We start from the raw sequence: 20,848 nt of genomic DNA on the forward strand, positions 1-20,848 counted from the left end.
AAGCTGATGAATACATTATACTACCTGCTCAAATGCCAGAAAGATTTGCATAAAACGACTAAGGAGCATGTTTTATCTAAATAGTATATAATTTAGTTTTATATATTGAGTTATGCAATTAAAGCAGTGCCTTAAGAAATGACTTTCTGATTCTGGCTGGATCTTAAAACAAACTTGACGGGCTCACAAAACAGCTTGCGCTTTACCGCTAGGAGAGATGAAGTAATATGCTTCAAACCGTAAGCTCCAAAGTCTAATAATAGACAAGATTTTCAAAGGTTTCAAACTTCCAAAATACACTTTGATATTAATGTCTTAAGAGGTTTTCATAAAAACTCATGACTCTTGATGAGGGAGTTATGGTAGTACATATACAGTGTGCAAACTAAAGTATATTATCTATCTATCTATCTATCTATCTATCTATCTATCTATCTATCTATCTATCTATCTATCTATCTATCTATCTATCTATCCACCCACTGTATCTATCTATCTATCTATCTATCTATCTATCTATCTATCTATCTATCTATCATCTATCTATCATCTATTTATCCATCCACTGTATCTATCTATCTATCTATCTATCTATTATCTATATATCATCTATTTATCCGTCCACTGTATCTATCTATCTATCTATCTATCTATCTATTATCTATATATCATCTATTTATCCGTCCACTGTATCTATCTATCTATCTATCTATCTATCTATCTATCTATCTATCTATCTATCTATCTATCTATCTATCTCCTATCTATAATTTATCTATCTATCTATCTATCTATCTATCTATCTATCCATCCACTGTATCTATCTATTATCTATATATCATATATTTATCTATCCACTGTATTATCTATCTATCTATCTATCTATCTATCTATCTATCTATCTATCTATCTATCTATCCATCTACTGTATCTATCTATTATCTATATATCATATATTTATCTATCCACTGTATCTATCTATCTATCTATCTATCTATCTATCTATCTAGGTCCCATCCTTTTGTCTGTAATACATCCTAGAAATTAATAACTAGGAGTTATCACTTGGGGAGCCTGTTCTTACCCTGACAATGTACAATCAGTACTAGCAATGCCAGACTGTGTAGGGATACACCTTATTGAAGAGAGGAATGGTAATACTGATATGTTCATATATTCAGGTGGAATAACAGAGGATATTCAGGTGGAATAACAGAGGGTAGGGATTGTTGCCCCGATACACGGGGCGTTCCGTCCTCCCATGACCTTGTGCCTTATGTCATTTTGTGTATATTTCATGTATTAATAAAACTGCACATATTTTAGTGCTTTCTTCATTCCCTTTAGGGTTATTGGTTGGTTTCTTTGGTCATGGAATAACAGGATCCCACAGCAGATCTAAGATGTTCTGGAATTGTTTTTTTATGTTTAAAGAGGACCTTTCACCGATCCTGACATTGTGAACTAAATATTATGACATATACAGTACAGCGACGCCCAGGGATCTCACTGCACTTACTATTATCCCTAGGCACCGCTCCGTTCTCACGTTATGTCCTCCGGTATGTTCGGGGACTTGGTTATAATAGGCGGAGACTTAGGGGACTTGGTTATAGTAGGCGGAGTCTGCCCTTGTTCTGGTGGGTGTCTCCTTCTCCTAGGCTGTAGCGCTGGCCAATCGCAGCGCAGAGATCACAGCCTGGGAGTTTTTTTCTCCCAGGCTGTGAGCTCTGCGAAGCGATTGGCCAGCGCTACAGCCTAGGAGAAGGAGACGCCCAGCAGAACAAGGGCAGACTCCGCCTACTATAACCAAGTCCCCGAACATACCGGAGGACATAACGGGAGAACGGAGCGGCGCCCAGGTATAATAGTAAGTGCAGTGAGATCCCTGGGCGCCACTGTATATTTCATGATACTTAGTTCACAATGTCAGGATCGGTGAAAGGTCCTCTTTAAGACAAATGGGAAGATTTATCAAAACTGGTGTTAAGGAAAACTGTCTTAGTTACCTTTAGCAACCAATTAGATTCCACCTTTTAATTTCCAAAGACGCTCTGAAAAATAAAAGGTAAAATCTGATTGGTTGCTATGGGAAACTAAAGTTTCCCTTTACAGCAGTTTTGACACACACTCAATAGCTGTGGGCTGACAGCTATCTCTCTCAACTCCTTCTCGTCTCCCCTATATATGTGTATTCAACGGGGAGAGGGGAGAAAGCTGTTACCACACAATCCTATTACCCGCTCTCTCTGTCTCCCATCCAACACTCCGATGACTGGGGATGTTGCTGGTGCCTCAAGGTGCCCAAAAGCCCCTCTGTCATATAAGTAAACACCATTATTTCAAATGGCACATGCTAAGTAGTGGGGATTCTGTTGCAGATTTTGCATTGTGTACCAGACGTTTCTCCTCTGTCAATATATACTTGATTAGGGTCCATTCACATGTCTGTAGTGTATTGCGGATCCTCAAACTGCGGATCCGCAATACAGCCAGCCAGCACCCCCATAGAACAGCCTATTCTTGTCCGCAATTGCGGACAAGAATAGGATATGTTCTATTTTTTCCGGTCCCGCGGACTGGAAGATCGGGGGCGCGTTCCAGAAATGCGGATGCGGACAGCACACTGTGTGCTGTCTGCATTCATTCCTGCCCTATAGAGAATAAATGGGACCGCACCCGTTACGCAATTTGCGGAACGGATGCGGACCCATTCTACGGACGTGTGAATGGACCCTTAAAGGTACATACATTAAATGCTATAATTTCACAGTAATACAAAGACTACCCATAGACCACAAGACTATTTTGAATTATTTTTGAAATAAGGTTCTTTAGTCCATACACCTACACCTATGGGACATTAATATTGTCCTTCACAATACAGGGTACTCACTACTGTCAGATGCTCCTCCATCTGCAGCCCTAATCTTTCCATCCAAACAATGGACACCATGCTGGAACATCAAGGCTTCCTATTATAAGTCAATGGGATCTACCCAGTGCTGTAATGAATGCCATTGGGTATATACCATATCATTAGCTTATAGAGCATACTGTAATACAGAAATACGATTAAGCAAAAGCATCCTGCCAGCTCGTTCTGTACAAGTAAATCCATCTGAAAAGCAAAATTCTGGTGTTTTCTCCTGTCCTGGTTCAGAATAAATAAAGACCATGCCCCCGAAATGCTATGCTGTACCATTAGCCTCCAGCAATAACCAGAGCAGTTAACTTCAGCATATGATAAAGTGCATAATACAAAGCTAACAGTGAAATAATTTTGGCAGATGAGTAGTATTTCACACTTCAGTAGCCTTTATGCACTTTAAGCCAATAAAATGATTTAGGAAATGAGCCCCTGACGAGCCGAGCCTTACACAAGTGTCTTACAGTTAATAGTGCCATTCATGCAGGGACCTCACTAACCAGTCCGTAATACCTCCTAAATTGATAGACATTATACAACTGTATTTCAAGGGGAACTACATAACGATGCACCACTTTTTTATAGACATCTCTGTCTGAGTAAGAGGCTAATAAAGCTGCTAATCATGAAAGGCCCTGTGTTGCCTCAGGTGAATATATCAGGTCATAGGGTGTTGTTAGAGACATGTAGTTCAGATATAGAAGGCACAAATAAGAGACCTTCTTCCTTTGAAATGACAGCCATGGAGTATTTTAAATCAAAGAACAACCTACCTTTTTCTGTCTCTTCTGAAACCTTTTCTTTCCGAACTGTTGTTGGCAGAGGTTGCGATCATTTTCCCTATCCGAGCCATAGTGGTGGCTGTATTTATTATTCTTTTGTGGTTTATTGTTCTTTTGTGGTTTAAAAGACAGTCCATTGCTCAAAATGCCCCGCTTCTTCTTACTGAGAGGAGTCTGCTGCTTGGCTTCACGTTCTTCTGGCATCAAGCTTCCATCCTTCTGCAGAAAGAACAAATATAGCAAGGTGAGAAGTGTTCTGAAACGTGTAAAACTAACTGTTACAGCCATAAAAATGCAGCTTTTGGCCATGGCTACCAATTTAGATCACTGCTTTACTTTAATGAGGCCAAATACATCTCTTGGGAGCATTTCTAGGTCATAATAGAAACTGTGAAACAACCCTCCAACATTGCAAAGGGTAAAACATTTAATAGTCACCTTCATGTCTAATTTTTGTATCATGCATTCATGGTATAGAGCAGGGATGCTCAACCTGTGGCCCTCCAGCCGTTGTATAACTACATCTCCCACCATGCCCTTCTGTAGGCTGTCCGGGACCGGGAATGATGGGAGTTGTAGTTTTGCAACAGCTGGAGGGCCGCAGGTTGAGCATTCCTGGTATAGAGTAACATTTTTAGTACAAGCTAAAGATTTAAATAAAATTCATTGGTCTACATTTACTAATGTGTGTGCACCTATACCTTGTCTTCAATCGCACCAAAAATGGGTTTAAGAAATATCCACTGTGCCAAGCTCACCAAGGAGCTGTGACTAAATGTTACAGGGGTGCCACTTTCCAGGAAAGCAGCATGGCCGCCCTAAGATGTGATATTTTAAGCCAATAGTTGATATAGAGTTAGACAAAACGTGACTAGATGTGCTCCAAATATATCACCCAGCATAAGCACTGAGATAAACCTGGGGCAGGTCTAGCCAGCCTGTCTGAGTTGATGCCTTCTACAGGATTACTAAACGTTTCCACATCATGGCCAGCCAATGATACCATGACAACACTTCTTGTCCTTGTCATATGGACATTGTATGGATCAAAATGGAAATCCATATCAATGTTAACCACTTGGGGTGTCCTGTTATCTCTTTAGCACCAGTAATAAACAGCAGCTGAGGTTTCACTGTGCCAGCATTGTGTGGCGCTACTGAGCCCTGTGAAGGCTCCTGTAATCTACAACAGTACTGACAGGGAAGACAAACAATGGCACCACTGCATTTATACCTCAAATGCCACAGTTAGCTGCAACCATGTTATCTAGATGGTTAGACAGATGGAGAGAACTGTCGTAATTTTTTTTTTATTTTTTTTTATTAGGCAGTGCCAAAGTAATGGTCAGACAATAATGCTTTGGTACACTCACATGAATAATGTAAGAAAAAACACAGAAGAAGAGTTGATTTTTTCCTTTCACCAACCCATCTCCAAAGAACGCATTACTTAAGTAATGTAAATGTACCCTAAAATGTTTTATTAAAAATATGACTTGCCCAACAGAAAACAAGGTCCCATACCTCCATATTAATAGGGGGAAAAAAGTTATGGCTCCTGGGATCTGGCGTCATTACAACAATTATTTCAGTGAAAGGTGCCATTGTTGGGTAAAAGACAGAGATACGAGGAATAAAAAGAAGAGGGGATTAGTCACAGACCCTTTTGGATGTGAAGAGTCTGGGATATCCAGGCAGGGCGCCAAAGAGAAGGACCGTTAGTGTATGGTGTAAAATTCCGGGTATATTACGGGTGTGTTTAATTACTGGAAAGGTGGTAGGCTGCCACAGGTATAATGTCCAGACAGGGGTTAGCCTGAAGTGGACATGGTGCACGGATAGGACAAAAAATGGAAGAAAAAAACCTGTATAAGGCGCCAAATGCCTCAAAAGTAATAGCCTACTTGTAGTAAAATGGTTAATTATGGGGTGGTTTTGATAAATTTGTTTAAAAACACAGCGTTTATATAAACGTGCAGAATTACCTTTTAAAACAGTAATAGTTGATTAAAGTCGCAGTGAGAGTATAAAAAAATATTTTAAGTAAAAACTCACTTCACCCAGGAGGGGCAGGTTGGGATAAAGCACATAACACCCACTCTGCTTCCTCCTGCGCCTGGATCGCCTGTAAGATCGTCCGGAAATAACTGCAGTCACGAGTGGACCATCTGGTTAATTTCCTTTTTTTATTAGTAGCAGCACCCTACACTAATAAAAAAAAAAGGAAATTAACCAGATGTTCCACTCGTGACTGCAGTTATTTCCGGACGATCTTACAGGCGATCCAGGCGCAGGAGGAAGCAGAGTGGGTGTTATGTGCTTTATCCCAACCTGCCCCTCCTGGGTGAAGTGAGTTTTTACTTAAAATATTTTTTTATACTCTCACTGCGACTTTAATCAACTATTACTGTTTTAAAAGGTAATTCTGTTTTTTTAAACAAATTTATCAAAACCACCCCATAATTAACCATTTTACTACAAGTAGGCTATTACTTTTGAGGCATTTGGCGCCTTATACAGGTTTCTTTCTTCCATTTTCTGTCCTATCCATTGTTGGGTAAAGCCAGTGCATATTTGGTATAGTCCTAATCATATCGACCCACAGAATAAAGGTAACAAGTTATTTATGCTGCTCTGTAAAAGATGTAAATTAAAGAATCCCCCCCCCCCCCCCCCCAAAAAAAGAAAAAGGAGTGTGGAATTTTATCTTTACATTTTCCTCAAGAAAGTGTTAAATGGCACCTGTCAGCAGATTTGTACCTATGAAACACATGCACTTGGCAGCTAAAGGCATCTGTGTCGGCCCTATGTTCAATTGTTCATATGTAACTGCATTGCTGAGAAAAGTGAGGTTTTAATATATGCAAATGAGCCTCTAGGAGCAACGGGGGTGTTGCCGTTACACCTAGAGGTTCTGTTCTTTTTGCAACATCCAGAATATAGCTATAGGATTTTCTGAAACAGCAGCCACATCAGAGCCCTGGTGCCTCACATACAGTATAATAATTGAGGCATGACAGTAAGAGACCCTGATATACATTTTCCCTATGCATCTCATCCACATACCTTTCTTACGACGAGACTTAAAGTGGACCTGTCACCTGTCACATGTCTGTTTTAGTAACTACTTGTATTATTATTATTATTACTCCATGTTGTGCCATTCCTTCAGTATTCCTGCTAGAAGGTATGAATGAATTTCTAGTAGTTTACAATGAAGCTCCAAATGGGTGTTACCAGTTGGGGATGTGTCCCTGCACAGTCTGATACTGGCAGCACTGGCTGGATAATGGCAGACTGTATAAGGACACCCCACCAAATGGTAACACTCAGCTTGACCTTCATTGCAAATTGCTAACGATTCATTCACAATTTAGAAGGGATAATAAAGGAATGGCACGTCATTGGAATAGATGCATCTGAGTTATGGGTGATGCAAGTCGCTGCTGAAAGAAGCCTGTTAGGAGAGGTTACACGTTCCATACACATGACTGGAGGTGTTGTCAGGGGGACATTAGGGGAACTAGTCTATTACCTATAAAAATGTAACTCATCAAAAAGCAAGCCAAAAGATACGTAATGGTGACAGACAATAAAACACTTTATGCCCCGGAACAATGGTGGTTAGAATGTGCTTGTGTTTGTCTTTATATACGGTCTAACTAATGTTTCATTCTTGTCTGTCTTCATTCTTAAAATGTTAAAAAGAAGAATGACATGAGGACCTTAGCTGTTAGGCTACTTTCACACTGGCGTTTTGGCTTTCTGTTTGTGAGATCCGTTCAGGGCTCTCACAAGCGGTCCAAAATGCATTCTGAATGGAAAAGGATCCGCTCAGAATGCATCAGTTTGCCTCCGTTCCGTCTCCATTCCGCTCTGGAGGCGGACACCAAAATACTGCTTGCAGCGCTTTGGTGTCCGTCTGACGAAACTGAGCCAAACGGATCCCTCCTGACACACAATGTAAGTCAATGGGGACGGATCTGTTTTCAATGACACAATCTGGCACAATAGAAAACGGATCCGTCCTCTCTTGACTTTCAATGGTGTTCAAGATGGATCCGTCTTGGTGATGTTACAGATAATACAAACGGATCCGTTCTGAACGGTTGTATTATCTGAACGGATCCGTCTGTGCAGATCTATGAAATTTCCGCACCAAACGTGAGTGTGAAAGAAGCCTTAAATGTATAAAAGCGAAGAATTGCTAAAACGGTTTTCCACACATTTTACTCTCTAGGGCCCTTCAATGTCAAAACCTCTTTAGGCTGACATTCCAGATAGTATTGTACACTAAAGAATAACATGCTGATATACTGCATAGACCTTCCCTTGAAAATCAAACAGCTAAAATGCTCGGAGCATAAATGGCTGAATGCATTAGACACTCTAGTTGCGGGCAGAAAGCAGATTTGGGAACTACACCAAGAGGCTTGAGAAACAAGAATTGAAAGGGGTTGTCAGATCAGATCAGTGGGGCTGGCGGTAACAAATAATTTGGAGCGTGCTTTGACAGGGAAACAGTTTTCAAACTGATTCACACAAAGGGAAAAATATTCTGTTCTGTATTGCTTTTCATATGAATATTTAACATGTTCCTTTTTATTAATCTATAGCAAGCCCAAGACTAATACTTGGCCATTATAATTGCAAATATGAAAGAAAAGCACAGTGCATGCTTGAGAAAAATAACTAATTACCATTTGTTACAGCCAGTGCAGAAAATCATCATAAAAAGTGAAACACTCATATTTAGGCTAGATGGTGTGTATTGCTTCTTGGTATCCAAAGTCATGCAACATTGTGGCTCCTTTGGTTAAATAGAGCAGACACAATGTCCATTACCCTATCTGCTTGACACCATCACAGCTCAGTCAAAAGCACGAGGGGTCAAAAGTGAAACACTCATATTTAGGCTTGATGGTGTGTATTGCTTTGTGGTATCCAAAGTCATGAAACATTGTGTCTTCTTGGGTTAAATAGAGCAAACACAGTGTCCATGACTCCGTCTGCTTAATACCATCAAAACACAGTCAAAAACACGAGGGGTCAAAAGTGAAAAACTCATATTTAGGCTAGATTGTGTTTATTGCTTTGTGGTGTCCAAAGTCATGAAATATTGTCACTAGGTAGACCAGACGCAGTGTCCGTTGACCCATCTGCTTGACAACATCACATTACAACATCAAATAACCTAATGGTGATATTATCATATTTAGTGGAGAAATTATTATAATGTGCAATTCTCTTATCAGTAGAAAAGTGGACATTTCTAAGCAGGAGAAGCCCTGGCAAATCTATTCTTTATCATTCTCAAACCACATTCATTTCAAATTAAAAACAAAAAAAAGTAAGAGTAACTTTACACTATTGCATTTGCCAGTGCTCCAGTGCATACATTGTGTTTGCCATTGGTTTAGCACATAACAAGAAACATATTCACTCATCTGGTATTTTCTGGTTTTAATAACACACCTGGGTCATGGCAATTAATCTCATTACTCATTGAAGAGGACCTGTCACCTCTCCTGATATGCCTGTTTTTTTTAGTGTTGAATAAATCAAAGCATCCAAAGTGGAATTCGATCCAAAGTTTAGGAAAAATTTGATTCGCAAAAACCAGAATTTCCTCGCACTTTGTGGTAACGGATCGGTTTCTTTTCCTAAACTGGCAGCTACACATGTTACAAAGTGAAAGTAAGAAGCCCAGGCACATGATATGACGCATAATGCTAGGCAGCCAGCTAATGAGCAGATGGCCATCCCCTGTGATCTCACAGCCCTTTAAAAGCCTCATCCAGCGTGGTCTCCACCATTTCACTGTGATCTGAGCATAGGGAGAGATGTGACTAGGCACAGTGGGACAGTGTTCAAGAAGCCTTTAATTGTGAAATATTGAATAAGGAGTCAACAGTCACAGTGTAGGGAGAGTTTTTACACACTGTAGGGAGAACACATGGACAGCATAGGGAGACTGCAGGGACAGTGCAGGGACTGTAATTTGAAACGGAAGGCATCCATAGCAGACCATTTTGCATCAATACCTGAGTAGGGGACAAAGCTACTGAACAGTGTCCAGCTTGATTAATAGATAAGCAATTCCATTAGGCTTTGATTCTCAAATTGGGGAGAATAAGCTGTGTAATTTAACTGTTATAGGGGTGTCCACCTTGTTTACCAGATAAGCAATTATATTAGGTCTTGATTCTCAAATTGGGGTAAATAAGCTGTCTAGTTCTACTATTATTGGGGTGTCCACCTGCCTGTCACAGCAACTTTTTCACTACCGGAAAGGAATAGCTATGCATGTTACTGCAATGCACTGTGATGTACACCGAGATACACTCTCCCTGCAGGTTGGCATATAGCTGATTTATAATGCATTTTGTGACAAATTAACTCGGAGCAAAGCAATTTTTTTTTTTATTCGATGAAGCGTCCAAATAGAATTTTTGAAAACTTTGCTCATATCTACTGTTTTGTTAGCCATTTTGGAACATCTTTTCCTATAACTCTATAGTGTGCAGTTCGTCTATTAATTCATAAATATGTCAATAAATGAATGCAGAACTGGGGATTACCAGATGGGAGTGTGTCAATGCTCAGTCTGACACTGGCAGCACCGATTGTATAGAGTTAGACAGCGCAGGGAAACAATCTTAACTGGTAACACCTAGTTATACTTTTAGTTATAAACTTCTAGCAAGAATAATAGAGGAGTTCCAGCATTGTCATTTCTTGTTGAATATAAGTATTTACTAAAACAGACATGTCAGAAGTGGTGACAGGTCCTCTTTAGACAAACCCAGTTGTCAAAGTCATCAATGCCATACACTAAAGCTTTGATTATTTACCCTATGGCTTGTTTTTGTGCATTCTGTACAAGTCTGTGAAGGTTCTCTATTCTGTACATGCCGTATATAAGTAATTGTTGACTTCTAGGTTGATTCCAATATTCTCTATAGTGCTATAGTAATCTTGTCTTTATTCCAAAGCTTTAAATAAGCTCACGTGCACCAGGATACTTAATGTTTTGTTCTCTTGGAGTGAAGCATCGAGCTGTCTAGAGGGCTACAGCTAATGGTTACATTTATTTAACAGCATGTACTCATTCCAAAAGTAAAATCAATAAGGACATGATAAGGGAACAATAAGAGGATTGCAGACAAGATTTATCACAAAATTACACAGAATTAAATCTACTCTAATACCATCTGAAACACTGTCAATATTGCTTTGGTTTTGTAGTCTACAAGAAAATAGGATACCGCCGAGCAGATAAACATCAGAAGACAAAAGAACTGTCAGATAAAGAATAAAAATATTTTATCTCAATCCTTACTGTATGTTTTTATTTTGCTGTTAAAATGAGAGATGTTTGAACCCTTGAAGAATATACCTTATACAAGTTGGACTATCTCACACATTGAATGGTGGTGTATCACTAAGATATGCCACCAATGTCAGATATCTCTAAAAAGGGACCCCAAAAGGGAAGAAGAGTACATAGAAATAAAAAAATGCAATTCAGGCACCGGCAGCCACCACTGGAGAAAGCTTAGGAGCTTACTCCATACTGTTATACATTAAACTCAATGATAACACAGTATTTGGTATGCTCACAAGCTCCACCTAATGGTGACTGTAGGTAGTCAGAATTATAAAAAATGACAAACAGAGCTCTCGCTATTACAAAGATATTAGCCAGCACATTAATTTGAACCGATTTATATAAAACATTGAGACAGATATTCTGAATGCTGTTCCATGGCCACACAAATCATTGGTGATTGGCTGCAGTGGTCAAATGTAACATATAATCTGGTCACTGCTTTAGAACAACTCCTCAGGTGTGTGGATGACTGGAGATACAGAGCACCATATAGGACAAAAACAATCACTAATTCCAGATAAAATCCAACACTTTACGGAATCCATTAATTAAGTCGAATAGATGGAATGCATGTAACTGGGAAGTAGCAGAACAGGAGCAGCAAGGAACATTAAGGTGTGCATTACTTATTTTATTACTTTCCACTCTTCCAAGAAAACATTAAAAAAAACGTGTTCAGACAACCCCATTAAATATAAACGCCCGCCAAAATTTTTTATTCTCTGACCTGTTAGAAAGGTACATGATGAGATCTGTAGTGAATGTAATCTTCTGACCAGTGACTGTATTTGTGAGCTATCCCCTCCTTTCTGCTTCTCGGCTGCATCATGTGACCAGCAATCAGACTTTCCAACTGACACAGCATCTTATGTGTGGACAGGAAGTCCGTTTCTCTATGTATTCCTAAGGGAGTCTCATAGGAATGAATAGAGAAGTAACTGACTTCCTGTCCTGTGTCAGTTGGAGATTAGAGAATTGGTCACATGATATAGCTAAAACATAGAAACATAGAAACATAGAATGTGTCGGCAGATACGAACCATTTGGCCCATCTAGTCTGCCCAATATATCTGAATACTATGGATAGCCCCTGGCCCTATCTTATATGAAGGATAGCCATATGCCTATCCCATGCACGCTTAAACCCCTTCACTGTATTTGCAGCTACCACTTCTGCAGGAAGGCTATTCCATGCATCCACTACTCTCTCAGTAAAGTAATACTTCCTTATATTACTTTTAAACCTTTGCCCCTCTAATTTAAAACTGTGTCCTCTTGTGGTAGTTTTTCTTCTTTTAAATATGCTCTCCTCCTTTACCGAGTTGATTCCCTTTATGTATTTAAAAGTTTCTATCATATCCCCTCTGTCTCTTCTTTCTTCCAAGCTATACATGTTAAGGTCCTTTAACCTTTCCTGGTAAGTTTTATCCTGCAATCCATGTACTAGTTTAGTAGCTCTTCTCTGAACTCTCTCTAGAGTATCTATATCCTTCTGGAGATATGGCCTCCAGTACTGCGCACAATACTCCAAGTGAGGTCTCACCAGTGTTCTGTACAGCGGCATAAGCACTTCACTCTTTCTACTGCTTATACCTCTCCCTATACATCCAAGCATTCTGCTAGCATTTCGTGCTGCCCTATTACATTGTCTTCCCACCTTTAAGTCTTCTGAAATAATTACTCCTAAATCCCTTTCCTCAGATACTGAGGTCAGGACTGTGTCAAATATTCTATATTCTGCCCTTGGGTTTTTACGCCCTAGGTGCATTATCTTGCACTTATCCACATTAAATTTCAGTTGCCAGAGTTCTGACCATTCTTCTAGTTTTCCTAAATCCTTTTCCATTTGGCGTTTCCCTCCAGGAAAAATTAGAAGGGAGGGTATAGCTCAGAAATACAGTCGCTGATGAGAAGATTAGATTCACAACAGAGTACATGTCGTACCTTCCCTATAGGTCAGAGAATACAAATGCCACATCATAGCCACTTCAGTACTTCAGTCCACAAAACAGATCTGTAAAATACAGTTACCTTTCTATTAGTCGTAGTAGATTCGGATTTGTCCTATCCTGTAAATATCATGAGTTCCCGAAGGCCCGATGTAAGGTTTAACATATTTGTCCGCTGCAGCCGAATGAACTAAGTGGACAGTAAAGTGAGACTACGGGAATCTCATGCATGCGCTGTTATTGTAAGTTTTGGCGTGTACCAAACCGTATTAAAGAATGATTCTGAACCTGGATTTTTTGATTGCAGCATTGTTTACTAAATTCTTGTTTATTCGGCTGCAGTGGGGGAAATACGTTAAACCTTATATCGGAAGGTCGAGAACGCAGTACATTTACTGTAAACACAAAAATCATTTGGATTCGTCAAAACATGGCAAATCTGATTCTACGAACACTACTTCCTACGCATTTTATGTTTTTCTCTTCTCTCATCAATGGAAAGGATTATTCCCATCCGCCATATGGACATGAATAGAACAGGTTCTATAACGGAACAACAGATCCACAAAATACACTGATGTGTGCATGGCCCCGTAGAAATTAATGAGTGCGTTAACCACAAAAATAGAAAAATACTGTATGTTTGTGTGAATGAAGCCTAATGCAAACTATGTTCGAGTAAAGCCACATGAAAAGCTACAGTCCACGTATATGTGCACTAAACATGTACTACATGTGGAATACATTGTATGCTAAGGTATGAATGAAGTATGGACTATAGCGGTCACACTGCCAGTCAGTGCACATTACATCTCTTTGTATATGGCACCTACGCTTTTCCAGTTTTATACTGTATATGCTCTGTGAACTAATGGCATGCGCTAAAGTATCATCATCAAGCAGGCTGAAGCAAGCAGGAATAGATGTAAGTATGCCATCCATACATCATTTTATAGATAGCTTACTCTAATCTAACAATCCATTTTATTCTGTTTTTATGCTTTGTGCACCTGAGGGTATAAGACATATTTTATCCGTCACACAGATAATCTCAGCATGCTGTTTACTTGCTCTAGGGGAAGAATAGGCTTATAAAATCTGTGCTACAAGACTATCAAAAGACAAGTGCGGGAAAGGATGTGCTTGAAATTCCTTTAGTTTCATCTATTTCCATTGCATCAAGCCTAAAAGTGTCATCTACATTGCATAAATGGAATGAACATTTCCCAGTATATTTATGCCCTCTATGTTCAATTGTCTTTGATTTAAATCCAATATGGCATCTGTTTTGTCAAGAGACTTTGCAATGGCTTAGAAATGCTCAGTTGCACTGGCCTAAGATAAGAGGTTTACAATGCCCTGTTGAATAGCACTTAAACTCCTTAGTAGGCTTGATAGGGTAGTGCTAAGCATAATGTCATGACTCATGTACAGAGGCGAAAGCTACTGAAAGCTTATGACATAAGCATGCTGAAGGTAAATGGGGAAAGTATGGCATTAAACAGATGCAATGGTTAAGAATGGATTTTAAAATGCCTTTTATATCATTTTATTCTGTACAGTGTATGCCAAGCATCACTGAACATAACCAAATTGCTCATAAGGTGCTTTTATTCACTACCTGTGACCCCATGACAGGGGGTGCCAGGTGTCAGGCCATCACTTATCAAATATTAATTATCTATCCTGAGGACAGGTCACCTAGATCAGGAGCCTGGAAAACCTCTTTATGCTGCCACCTGCCTGGTTGCAATGGGCCTTTCCTAATCTTTACCTTGGCACTACTCTTGATGAATCTACTCTTATCATAGAATATTTATTAGAAATATGTTAATGTTCTATAGTGAACGTTAGAGGTGAGTGAAGTATTGGAAAATTCTATTTGGTTGGTTCGCCGAATACTACAAAAGAGTTTGCTTTGTCCCGAATTACTTCATAACGAACTGCATTTCTTTGTAAGTAGTGGGTGTAATGACAGGGGCCGAGCCCCCCCTTCCCCCCATCATTGCACCCCTCAGATGCTGCATTCATATATGATTGTGGCATCTGAAGTACATAACACGGTGTAAAAAAATAAAATAAAATACATTTGTTTGCGACGTGCCGGCCGCTGCCATCTTGCTTGAAGATCTGGTGCAAAATCTCGTGTGGCCTGAGATGATGGGATTTTCAATCAAGATGGTGACAGCCGACTCTTTGTGCTGAAACGAATGAGGTAAGTATGATTTATTTATTTTTTTCAGGGAAAATCAATTCATTACCACAAAGCACAAGGAAATGTGGCTTTGTAGCAAATTTAATTGTCCCTGAAATTCAGATTATTTTGTTTCACTCAACACTAGCAGCAATGATACGTCACCCCACACGCTATTTAGTCTGAAATCTCCAAGCAAGATGGCGGCGGCCAGCCTGTCGCAAGCAAATGGAGTAGGTATGATTTTTTTCGGCTTTTTGCACTATTTCAGGTTAAATCGATTTGCTACCACGAAGCAAGAAGAAATTCGGTTTCACGGCGAATCAAATTTATCCTGCAATTTGGATCTAAGTCCACTTTGTGACTTTGTTTCGCTCAACACTAGTGAAAGTGCATACATTTTTATTAAATTGTTTATCCTGGCCCACATTTAGTAAATAAAATTTGCCTATGTTTTGTTGTAAATTACACAAAAAATGTACGCAATTTAATGCAATTTGGCTTATCTACATTCAGAGAAAACTTCTGTGCCTAGTTTGAAAGGGTAGGAAAGTGGTGTTTTGTGGGCAAAGCGGTATGGCCTAATATGCAACTTTTACAACGGATTGTGCCATAATTCTGACATAAAATTATTTTCTGTCTTAAAGTAAGCCAAGCAATAGTGTCTAGCCATGAATCAAATTTAATATTCAGCATGAGTGTAACGGTCACGTCCACACACACACAGGGGGAAGGGTAGTGACCACTGCGCTCCACCCTCACCCCTGGCCCTGCCTACTTGCCTCACGAGTCCTGATGACAGGGGACAACTGGACGGCAATCCCTAACTTAGGATATGTGCAGGGAAGACAGACAAGACAAAATACGGAACATGAACGGACCGGGTCAGAACCAAGAGAGCTACGCAGTACAACGGATTAAGCAAAGAATGGTCAGGAGAAGCCGGGGTCAAATACCAGGAGAGCAGAGAAGTACAAGAAGAGTCCTAAGAGAGTAGTCAGGTGGGAGCCGAGGTCACAATACCAGGATGTATGCGCAGTACAGGAGGAGCAGGCAGAGGATCTTCAGGGAACAGGATCAGGTAAATATTCAGTAGTCCAACAAATAGCCAGGAACCTAGAAATTAACAGGCAACCTGTAGCCAGCAGGCTGCCTGTATTTATAGTGGGGAGTGAGGGTCATGTGACGTGGCCAGCATCACATGACCGACAGACCAACCAGTCGAGCACCGAGTGATCAGCTCGGCGCTCAAGGCAGACTAGGAGCAGGGAGCCACCAGCTAGTAAAGCCGCCCTGGGAATGAGGTCAAACACAGAACCTCACTCCAAAAGCTAAGCAACAGTTCTGCGGGCAATGGGGGACCGAGTGCACCTTCGGAACCCCGTGACAATGATACATCTGGTGCAGCTCTAGGCCTGTATAAGCTTATTCCACATATACGTTCAGTAAATCTGCCCCAATATGTTAATAAAACCATAACAAAAATATATTTTATATAGTAGTATTTATTAATTGTGTCACTCTCTTACCTGTTTTTGCCATTCCTATCCCTGAATATCATACCCTCGGGATCAATACTGAAATTTCCCTCGGGATCAATAAAGTGTATTGTATCATATTGTATACTGGAGCTGCTGCATAGCAACAGGCTGAATCAGGCTTTGGTGACATGGTTTTTCTTCTTGAGTCAATATGGTCAACTGTGTCATTCATATAGGCACCAGAACTATCTGTATGATGAAACCAAATGGACTGTTCCAAAAAGATCAGGTCCATCAGAGTGAAAGCCATCCATTGTTAGTAGCTTTCCTTAGCAAGAGACCTCCATGTATTATGGCCATATTCCTTAATCAGTTATATAGAACCTATGATTAAAGTGTAAATTCCATATGCACTGATAAGCTATAACACTCAAAACAGATGACATGTGAAATGAATAACATTGATTGTCTTTTGACAATGGCACATGTTAAGGATTGTGAACTAGTAGTCATCAAGTGAACAGTCAGCTCTTGAAGTCAATGTGGTGGAAAAATGGCAATGTATTTGAGTGACATTAACAAGGGCCAAATTTGATTGATAGACAACTGGGTCAGAGCATCACTGAAACTGCGAATGCTGAAGAACGTTCTTAGGATGTCATACCACACAATAGCTTCTACGTATTTTGCTGCTTAGCCACAGACTGGTCACTGAATGCTTTCCATCACCAAAGGTTTCTACAGTGACCATGTGAGCATAAAACTGGACCATGGAGCAACTGATGAAGGTGACCTGGTCTGATTAATGACATTTACTATTTCATTATGTGGACATAATGTAAATAGATTTAATTTTTATTCAAGGGTCACCACAGTAGATTACTAAGTGAAAGTAACACATTTCTCTACAATCCAGAGTGCTTGATTGTCAGTGAAGCTGCATGTAACAAAGAGATGAATGCCTTTTATTACCGAACTAAAGATTAAGTGTCTGTCACTCTAAGTCATTTCACGTACCATAAAAAGCCACTCGAAAATCATTATTGAAGCTGTTACATGGCACTGACATAATTTGATATCGCAGGCTAATTCAAATGTGCAATGCAGTATATCAGCAATATATAATAACTGAATATCTCACATGTGCATTAGTAGAAGGTCTTAATATCTGATTTTGCTGCATTTGTAAATCAAACATTTGAGGCACTAAGGGAAAGATTTGCCAAAACTGATGTAAAGGAAAACTGAATTAGTTGCCCGTAGAAACTAATCAGATTTGGTTGCTGTAGGCAACTAAACCAGTTTTCCTTTACACCTTTGGCTAAATCTCCCCCTATGTTTTTTTTCTGTGCAGTAGTGTCCAGCCAATATGGCAATAATTCATTTGATGTTGCCTATTCTGAGAAGGACCCCAGTTTCCAGTTGCTAACCCAGGATATCCTTCTGGGAAGGACTATAGGTCTGTTAGGCAGTTAAAGATGGAGAAAAGTCCCAAAGATTTAACTCCCTGGTCTAGGCTATGTCAAATCTGTTAGCAATCCAGTTGTTAGCAATCCACCTGTTTATAGACCTCTGTGAACTTAGTTACTAGTGTCATAAGGTTCTTGAGAAATTTCACCAGTGCTTTCTCAAGAATAATCTTTAGGATCATAACACCAACATTAAAAACACTTTTAAAAAGTTAGATCAAGATTGTAGAGAAGACCTGGCCACAGGTGATTTATTGACAGCAGGAAAAAAAAGGTTTGTGATAGGCTGAAAATTAAGTAAAAAAATAAATAAAATGCTGTAACAAAGCTCCCACTCCTCCCACCAATCTCTCCACTGCTGCCATTCCTTTGGTGCCTGGGTCTCCACTGCTCCTGACCTTATATGAAAGCAAATGCCAGTGAATGCCACTCAGACGATCACTGGCTGCAATGATTCAGCTCATGCAGTGATTGAGTGAGTGACATTAACAGCTATTTTCTGGCATGTCAGGACAGAAGCAGTGGTGCACAGTAGAGACCCAGGCACTGTCAGAATGGCTGTGACGCAGGATGGGCGAAGTGAGTATAGTTTTTTTTTTTTTTTACAGTGTTTGAGCCCATAGCATACTTTTTATTCCCTACAGGAATACCACTTTAAAGATTTCCTGTCAGTGTTTTGCTAGGAGTAGTTGTCACTTGTTGATTCTTTGGGTTTGAGTGCAGAAACTACCACTAATTGTGAGAACATTCCACTTCACCATATTCTCTGCACAGCCTTCCAGGTGCTGCACAGATTGAAACTTAGTCCCACTGTAGTGAATGAACTGTCAGTACTGCTGTGGAACTGTCCGATGAAAAATTCTAATGATAGTCCCTTCAAACAATTAGCAGAGGCCCCAGAAGTCGGACCATCATTGACCAGCAAGTTAAAGTATATGCTATTGACATGCTGTTACCTTCTATGACTGGAATACACCTCTTTTAGCAATTACTCATTTTACAACCAACTTCCTCTCTAAAGTGGAGGAAGAAGTGACTAAAGGTACAACTATTGCAAGAATTGTGCCTTAATGTACCAAGATCTAAGAACTGACTGATTAACGATTTCTAGATATGTGACCTTAATGAGTTTGAATGTAAGGAGTCTTACTTATAGGATCTCTAGTAATGAGCTGCCATGATTGGAGAAAGAGGCCATCTATCTTTCATATGAGGCATTATATAATGCCAATGAAGGATCCACTTCTAAGAACACCATAAACCCTTATAGATCACATTGAAATGCACTATCCAAACTGTACACCACAACTTAAGTTTTCATTGTACACAAAAGACATGGGTAGACATCAAATTTTCTTCTTTTACATCTACGAAAAAATGGAAATGCTTAATTCAATTTCAGTATGATTTCAGGCTTATGTTTCAGTAAAGTCTTTCATTTACCCAGAAGCGGCAAATTTGTCAATTTCAGCATGTTTGATTCAAAGGGTGTTGTACACTACTTGAAATATTGCTGGAGGGCTACAGTAGTTTATTGAGTAAAATATAAAGTGAACATACATCATCTATTAAAAGGTTTAAATTTCTTGGTTAAGTGTAAGAAAAGAAAAAAAAAGTATAAGCAAATCATAAGAGAACAGCCCCAGGGAACTATTACTTTATATATAAGTATTCCATAACCACATTAAAGGAGCACTAAACCTAATGTAGAGGCTACAAAAAGTAAAACATGAAATAAATGCTAATTTTTCACAAGTACATGTAAATGCATTTTCCTAAAGGATCTCAGAATTGAACATGAAGTATTGATCGAGATGACATTTTCTGAAGTTCTTGTCTGTAATCCTATTGAAGAATACCACTATTCAGTCTCTACACAACTTGAAACTCCCATGGATTTCTTGTAACCAAATACAGAATTTAAAATATTTTCCAAATATTAGTTCATCTGAAATAAATTTTGCAGTAAGAGATATACAGTATATATAATGCGTATGGAAAAATCGTGAAACGAGAATGACACCCTTTTTTTTAAAGGGGTGGGCCCCTTTCTGGCTACTGTTGACCAATGTGTTTGTAAGATAACTATATGGCACTTACTATTAGAGCCTTTGTTGATATTAAATGCCATTTTTTATATTTCATAAGCCATGCCGCCTTGTTGGGTTAATTTCTGTGCAGTCAGCATAGAGGTCCTTTCCATAAGATGGCCGCTGATGGAGGGTCATGTGTCACCAGACACATCGATCAGTATCCTCCATTGAAATACACCGCACCCGCACTAGACTCCTAACAGTGCAAGTGCAGATGGCAGGTACAGTAAATCTAAATGGAGGAAACTGAGCAATTTACCTGGTCGCATGAACCTCCATCAGCGGCCATCAGGTTTACTAAAATCTGAGTGATTCAAATATAACTATTGAATAGTCCAAGTTGACTATGATGAGGTTTTGGGGTATTCGTTATGATTTCCACAATTCTACCAGAGAAAATACTGCAAACCCGACACAATTTTAACCAAACATGTGCACAAAAAGCTTCCAGTTTTCATATAGTAGATATAGAAGTAATGCAATTTACATTTATTCAGATTTTTACTGTTTGCCTGTACCTATGTGCATTGCAGAGTTCTTCTACTTGTAGTCCTTGTT

General features: G+C 39.5%; 1 protein-coding gene across 1 annotated transcript in view; it reads right to left on the reverse strand.

The window, feature by feature from the left end:
- The window catches only part of LOC120993822 (autism susceptibility gene 2 protein-like), a 396,608-nt gene that overhangs the window by 17,426 nt on the left and 358,334 nt on the right, over positions 1-20,848 (reverse strand). The window contains exon 2 of the mRNA XM_040422289.1: positions 3,703-3,930. Within this exon, the coding sequence (XP_040278223.1) occupies positions 3,703-3,930 (228 nt within the window). The remainder of the gene's footprint in view (positions 1-3,702; positions 3,931-20,848) is intronic.

This window comes from Bufo bufo, chromosome 3 (genome assembly GCF_905171765.1).
Source record: "Bufo bufo chromosome 3, aBufBuf1.1, whole genome shotgun sequence".
Classification (NCBI taxonomy): domain Eukaryota; kingdom Metazoa; phylum Chordata; class Amphibia; order Anura; family Bufonidae; genus Bufo; species Bufo bufo.